This window comes from Propithecus coquereli, unplaced genomic scaffold (assembly GCF_000956105.1).
Source record: "Propithecus coquereli isolate 6110/MARCELLA unplaced genomic scaffold, Pcoq_1.0 Scaffold7, whole genome shotgun sequence".
Lineage (NCBI taxonomy): Eukaryota > Metazoa > Chordata > Mammalia > Primates > Indriidae > Propithecus > Propithecus coquereli.
Window position 1 is genome coordinate 12500876 of NW_012153062.1, and position 8028 is coordinate 12508903.

The window sequence follows — 8028 nt, forward strand, 5'->3', positions numbered from 1 at the left end:
TTCTTCCATTCAACAGGTTGTCTTTTCACTCTGTGGATTGTTTTCTTTGCTGTGTAGAAGGCTTTTAGTTTAATACAATCTCATTTGTCTATTTTTGTTTTAGCTGTGCTTTTGAGGTCATAGCCATAAAATCTTTGCCTATACCGATTTCCTGAAGTGTTTTCCCTATGTTTTCTGCTAGTGTTTTTATAGTTTTGGGTCTTATTTTAAAGTCTTCAATCCATCTTGATTTGATTTTTGTATATCAAAAATAGATGGGGTCCAGTTTCGTTCTTTTGCATATGGATATCCAATTTCCCAGCACCATTGATTGAAGAGGGTGGGAAAATCCAGTGTATGTTCTTGGCGCCTTTGTGGATAATCAGCTGGTTGTAAATGTGTGGGTTTATTTCTGGATGCTCTATTCTGTTCCACTGATTTATGTGTCTGATTTTATAGCAATACCATGCTGTTTTGTATGGCATATATTATAATGTATTTTGAAGTCAGGTAGTGTGATACCTCCAGCATTGTTCTTTTTTGTTTAAGATTGTTTTGGCTATTCTGGTTCTTTTTTGGTTCCTTATGAATTTTAGGATTTTTTTTTACTGTTTCTGTGAAAAATGACTTTGGCATTTTGATAGGAATTGCATTCAATCTGTAGATTTCTTTGGGCAGTGTGGTCATTTTAACAATATTAATTCTTCTGTTCCTTGAGTATAGGATTATTTTCCATTTGTTTGTATCCTCTTCAATTATTTTCATCAACATTTTGTAGTTTTTCTTACAGAGATCTTTTACCTCGTTGATGATACTTATTTGTAGGTATTTTATAATTTTTGAAGCTATTATAAATGGGATTGCCCTCATGATTTTTTTTTTTGGCTATTTCATTATTGGCGTTTAGAAATGCTACTGATTTTTGTATATTGATTTTGGATCCTACAACTTTACTATATTTGCTTATTAGCTCTAAGAGTTTTTTGTGGAGTCTGTTGGTTTTGTTAAATTTAAGATCATGCCATCTGCAAAGAGGGACTATTTGACTTCTTCTTTTATGATTTTGATGCCTTTTATTTCTTTCTCTTGCCTGATTGCTCTGGCTAGGACTTCCAGATTATACTGAATAGGAGTGGTAAAAGTGGGTATCCTTGTCTAGTTCCAGTTCTTAGAGGAAAGACTTTTAGCTTTTCTCCATTCAGTATGATGTTAGCTGTGGATTTGTCATATATGGCCTTTATTATTTTGAGGTATGCCTAGTTTGCTGAGAGTTTTTATCATGAAGGGATGCTGAATTTTACTGAATTCTTTTTCTGCATCTATTGAGATAATTGTATGGTTTTTGTCCTTCATTCTGTTGATGTGATTGAGTTGCATATGTTAAACCATCCTTGCATCCCTGAGATAAATCCCACTTGGTCACGGTGTATTTATCTCTTTGATGTGCTGTTGAATTTGGTTTCCTATTATTTTGTTGAAGATTTTCATGTTTATGTTCATCAGGGATATTGGCCTGAAGTTTTCTCTTTTTGTTCTGTCTTTGTCTGGTTTTGGTATCAGGGTAATGTTGACTTTTTAGAATGAGTCAGGGAGTATTGCCTCCTCTTCACTCATTTGGAATAGTTTGAGAAGGGTGGGTATTAGTTTCTATTTTATATGTTTGGTAGAATTCCACAATGAATCCCATCAGGTACTGGGCTTTTCTTGTTGGGAGACTTCTTATTGCCAAGTCAGTCTTGCTACATGTTATTGGTCTGTTCGTGTTTTCTATTTCTTTTCTTTCTTTTTTTTTTTTTTTGAGACAGAGTCTCACTGTGTTGCCCGGGCTAAAGTGCCGTGGAGTCAGCCTAGCTCACAGCAACCTCAAACTCCTGGGCTCAAGTGATCCTCCTGCCTCAGCTTCCCGAGTAGCTGGGACTACAGGCATGTGCCACCATGCCCGGCTAGTTTTTTCTATATATTTTTTTTAGTTGTCCAATTAATTTCTTTCTATTTTTAGTAGAGACGGGGTCTCGCTCTTGCTCAGGCTGGTTTCGAACTCCTGAGCTCAAACAATCCTCCCACCTCGGCCTCCCAGAGAGCTAGGATTACAGGCGTGAGCCACCGCACCCGGCCCGTGTTTTCTATTTCTTTCTGATTCAATCTTACTAAGTTGTATGTTTCCAGGAATTTTTCCATTTCTTCTAGGTTTTCCAATTTGTTAGTGTATAGTTGTTCATAACAGTCTCTGATGATTTTGTGTTTCTGTGATATCTGTTGTAATGTCTCCTTTTTCATTTCTCATTTTGTTTATTTGTGTCATCTCTCTTCTTTTCTTGGCTAGTCAAGCTAGTGGTTTATTGATATTGTTTATCTTTTCAAAGAACCAAATTTTCATTTCATTGATCCTTTATATATATATTTTTAATATCTATTTCATTTAGTTCTGCTCTGATCTTTATTATTTCTTTCCTTTTGCCAATTTGGGGTTTGGTTTGTTCTTGCTTTTCTGATTCCTTGAGGTGCATCCTTAGATTGTTCATTTGAAAGCTTTCTACTTTTTTGCTGTAAGCATTTATTGGTATCAACTTTATGATACTGATTTTACTGTATTGTGCAGGTTTTGGTATGTTGGTGTTTCCATTTTCATTTGTTTCAAGAAATTTTTTGATTTTTACTTTCTTCATTTATCTGATGGTTGTTCAGGTGTATGTTGTTTAATTTTAATGCGTTTGTACATTTTCCAAAGTTCCTCTTGGTATTGACTTCTAGTTTTATTCTATTATGGTCTGAGAATATACTTGATATGAGTTTGAATTTTTAAAATTTGTTGAGCCTTGTTTTGTGGCCTGATATATGGTCATTCTTGGAAAATGTTCTATCTGCTGATGATAAGAATGTGTATTCTACAGTTGCTGATTAAAATTTCTGTAAATGTCTGTTAGGTCCATTTGGCCTAAAGTCCAATTCAAATTCAGTGTTTCTTTGTTGATTTTCTGTCTAGATGATCTGTCTAATGCTGAGAGTGGGATATTGAAGTCCTCTACTATTATTATATCAGAGTCTCTCTCTCTCTCTTTTTTTAGATCTAGTAATATTTACTTTATGAACCTGGGTGCTCCCATGTTGGTTGCATATATATTTAGAATTTTCATATCCTCTTGCCAAATTCATCCCTTTTTCATTATCTAATGACCTCCTTTGTTTCTATTTACTGTTTTGACTTAAGGTCTATTTTATCTAATAAATGTAAGTACTTCTACTCACTTTTGGTTTTCATTTGCATGCAATATTCTTTTCCATCCATTTTCTTATAGTCTATGTGCATCTTTACAGGTGAGTGCATTTTTTGTAGGCAGCCATATAGTTGAATCATGTTTTTTAAATCCATTCAGCCAGTCAATATCTTGTAAGTGGAAAATTTAATCCATTTACATTCAAGGTTATTATTGATTTGTGAAATTTTGTTCCTGTCATAGTGTTAATTGTTTTCTCATTGTTTTGTGTATTCTTTTTTTCTTTTCTTTTCTCTTATTGTCATTGTTGTGGTCTTGTGGTTTTCTATAGTTGAAACATTTGAGTCCTTTTTCTTTTTTATTTGTGTTTTTGCTCTACCAGTGAGTTTTATAATTTCATGTGTTTTCCTGATGATAAATGTTACCCTTTTGCTTCCAGATTTAAGACTTTCTTGAGCATTTCTTGTAAAGCATGTTGAGTGGTGACAAATTCCCTCAGCTTTTGCTTATTTGGGAATGATTTTATTTCTCCTTCATATATGAGGAATAATTTTTCTGGATATTGTATTCTTGCTTGGAAGTTTTTTTTCTTTTAACACTTTGAACGCATCATCCTATATTCTCCTGGCATATAAGGTTTCTGCTGAGAAATCCGCTGTTAGTCTGATGTGGCTTTCTTTATAGATGACTATATGGTTTTCTCTTGCCATTTTTAGAATTTTGTCTTTGACTTTAGAAAGACTATAATGTGCTATGAAGAAGACTATTTTACATTGTATTATTTGGGTGATCTCAGAGCTTCCTGTGTCTCCATGTATAAATCTCTTGCTAGAAATGGGAAGTTTTATCTCTTATTTTGTTAAATAGGTTTTCTAAATCTTTTGTTCTGTCTTCACCCTCTGGGACCCCCAAAATTTAAATATTTTGTCACTTTATGGTGTCTCATATATCACAAAGGCTTTGCTCATTCTTTTACATTCTTTTTAAAATTTTTTTGTCTCATTAAGTTATTTCAAAAGACCCGTTTTCACTTTCTGAAATTCTTCCTTCTGCTTGATCTTGTCTATTGTTGAAGCTTTCAAATGTATTTTGTGTTTCATTCAATGAACTCTTCAGTTTTAGAATTTCTGTTTGGTTCTTTTTTTTTTTTATAATATCTATCTCTTTGAAAAATTTCTTATTCGTATGCTGAGTGGTTTTTTTTCTGATTTCTTTATATTGTTTTTCAGAATTCTCTAATAGCTTCTTTAGAATCAATAATTTGAATTCTTTTTCAGGAATTTCTTAAATTTCTTTTGATTGGGATCTGCTGCTGGAGGATTATTGTGTTCCTTTGAAGGTATCATATTTCCTTGCTTTTTCATGTTTTCTATGTCCTTAAGTTATCTGCACATCTGATCTAACAGTCACTTCTCCCAATTTTTTGAATTTGCTTTCATAGGGGAGGACATTCTTCTGAAGATGTATGCATGGTGTTGGTTGCCCCAGTGGTGGCAGCAGTGTTCTGAGCATGCTTGTCCTTGGGCCCCAGGGCAGCTTACGCTGGCATTAATGTTAACAAGTTTGGGTGGGCCAATTCTTAGGCCTCCCGGTGGCTTACTAGACGCTGGTAATGGCAGCAGGGAGCCAGGCAGATAGCCATGTTCTCAATCCTCTGAGCATCTGTTGTGGCATGGGTGATGGCACTAACGGTGGCAGGATGACCATCTGGGTCCTGAGTGTTGTATGCTGGTGTTGGCATTGGTTGCAATATGCTGGATGGGCCAGTCACCAGGCGACCTGACATGCAAGTAGATGTCAGCTATGATGGTAGTGGCCAGGTAGGTAGGCCCAACCTCAGGACCCAGGAGCAGAGTTCAGATGCCAACAGTGGTGGACTGGTCTGGGAAATCTCCTCGCCCCCTGCCTGTGTGCTCTGGCTTCAGGGTTAACAAAGTCAGACCAGTTGGGCTGTCCTCATGTGCCCTGATGGTGTGTATAGGTGCTAGCCATAGTAGGTAGGGGTGCAGTGATCTCCAGGCCACCTGTGGAATGCTTAGTTTTGGGGGGGGGTGGCAGTAGACACTCCTGCCCTTCCACTGGAGAGAGTGGTGCAGCCTCCAGTGACTGGAGCCTAGGCTGGTGTGTGGAGAACACATGTGCCACTCACACTACTTCAACCCCTGCAGTGCTCATGCCTGAGCCTCTGGTGTAGTGGCAGATTCCTCTGTCATGCCTCAGCTCTGGGTACATAATAGCTCAATGTCTTTCATAGCTGTGCCCCAAAGGCAGCAGCCTTTGCTTTTCTTGGTCCTCAACCCTGGTGACACTGGACTACAGGGCAGTGCAGTCTGTTGTGGGTAGCTAAAATGGTTCCTTGCCACTGCTACATAGGTCTCAGTGAGTGTGTGGGACCCAGCCTCCCTGTGGCAGTGCCATCGCAGCTACCTATGTTAGTTTCATAGCCTGCAAGGGTAGAGGGGCTCTCCCATGGCTAAGATTACAAGAGACCACAATGGGAATGTGGACCACTGAGGGTCTGTCACTCACCTTTTCCCCATATTTGGGAGTCTCTCTCTCTGCTCCCAGCTGATCCCATCTGAGCAGGCTGTCTTGCTTCCTCCTCCTTTCTTGCTTTTGATATTTCCTGTCACTTTTCTGTTGAATTCCAGTATTCTGGAATTGCTTGATCTATTTGAATTGTGATTACCTACTCATTGTTTTGGTTCTTCTTGGTGGGAGAGGGGATTATGAAATGCCACTAGTCAGCCATCTTGAAGCTCCTGTCGCCTACATTTTTTTTAATGAAAAGATTTGTAACTTCTGGAAGAAAGGCAGTTAGCTGAGGGGGTATTATTCATACTTTAAGTTTTATAATTTCATATTACTTCAAATAAAACTTGAAGTACTCCTGTTTAGAATTACTTATGGGGTAAATATTCAAGTGAAATAATATAAAGATTATTTTCTTGCTTTTAGGGTTTTATTGGCTCTCCTGGAGAAGCAGGAAAATTGGGACCTGAAGGAGAAAGGGTAAGTCCATCTCCTTCAAATATTATTTCTAAAGTGATATATTTATGATAATGTACAACAGGAATCATAAACTCAGATGTCAGGGAAGTATCTTACTGAGTGGGCAAACCAGGATTAAGAAAAATCACCTGCCAGAAATATAATTAGACTTTCTTAAATCTTCCTGAATTTTGTTATAAGAAGTAATGTCTTAGGTATTTTAAATTCAAATTTTAAAAAGTATACATTGAAATATTAAAATATGTAATTATGAAATTTTTATTTTATAATTCACTAATCTTTAATTTAAATATAAATTCTTTTTTTTTTATTTCAGCATATTATGGGGGTACAGATGTTTAGGTTACGTATGTTGCCCTTGCCCCCCCCAAGTCCGAGTTTCAAATATGTCCATCCTTTGGGTGGTGCGCATTGCACTCTTTGTGTATGCATATACCCGTCATAGGTCTTGATTTTGCAGTGCAATGTGCATTAACAAATTTAGCCTCAGAAGATATATTTCTGTTTAATTTCATAATGAGAGATAGCTGTTCATAAATGTAGGTATGTATGAATAAAGATAAAACCTTTGCAAAATGGTTTGTTATACTTAAAAAGATTAATCAAGATATTTGTGGAGTTTTGGCATTATATCTTTATCATATCCAGTTTTCAGTGCTATACAGAGTCCAGTGATTTCCCTTTGCATGCCTTCATTTACACTGTCAGTATTAATTGAAAAAAGTAGAGTTGAATAATGTTATTATATTGTCGTATAGTTTGAAATTAGAGAATTGAACCTTTAACTCTATCATTATAAGTAAGTTCAGGACAAAATTTTCATTTTCATTTCTGGAAAGTGATTTTTGCAAATGAAAGTGAACCAGATTATTTTTTGCTAAATGAATTTTTCAAATATTGGTTTTTTTGAGTAAGTAAATTAAACCACGTTTTCTTATAATTACTTGTAAATACCCCTTCAGAGAAGAAATATTTGAAGAGTTTAAATGCACTGCAATTACAATCAAAATATCCAATCTTCTTTGGTGAGAAGATATGAAGATTTTTCCTTGGTCAACATAACAAGTCATTTCTTCAATAGCAGAAACTACCTTCAGAATAATACCACAGCTAAGCCACTTAATCTTCATGTGATACGGCAGAGTAATAGATGATGTATCCCATAGATCATGCAAAGAATCGAACTGCTTTTTCTTGACCCAAAGGAGTGTATCCAGTTTATATCATTAATTACTCTGCTGCTCATGATACAATCCTGTCTACCTTTTGGTATGAACTTACTTCTAGTAAATGATTTAAAAAATAAACCAAAATTGTATGTCTTCACAAAATATTGTCATTTGGATTTAAGAAACTTAAGCTCAGTGTTGACAGTGACCCTCAATAGGCAGAGTGCTGTAATCCTACTCATTAATTTTGACCAGTCTATATGAAAATATCAAGACCTAACTCAACACAAAAATATAATAAGACCATTTTGTGATATTATATGTATCCTGGGTACCGTGTCCTAATATTATTTGGCTATATCAAAATTCTCATTAAAACCATGAATTATATAGCTAAAAGGTTATTATGTGATAAAATATTTAAGTATTAATATAAAAAATCAGAGGAAAATAATATATAATAATGCTAATCACCCCTGAAGATAAATAGAAAGAAAAAGTTCTTTCTGGAAGTCAGTATTACACAAATACATACATATTGTGTATAAATATATATACACACACATATATGAAATATATACATATATATACACACATATGAAAAATACTTATATAAGTCTATCTGCATTATTTTTAGGTTTCCAGATGAGATT

The 8028-nt window shown here is 35.4% G+C and overlaps 1 protein-coding gene across 1 annotated transcript in view; it reads left to right on the forward strand.

Moving 5' to 3' along the window:
- Positions 1-8028, forward strand: part of COL24A1 (collagen, type XXIV, alpha 1) — a 342918-nt gene that overhangs the window by 78839 nt on the left and 256051 nt on the right. Inside the window, exon 11 of the mRNA XM_012661028.1 lies at positions 6153-6206. Coding sequence (XP_012516482.1) covers positions 6153-6206 — 54 coding nt within the window. The remainder of the gene's footprint in view (positions 1-6152; positions 6207-8028) is intronic.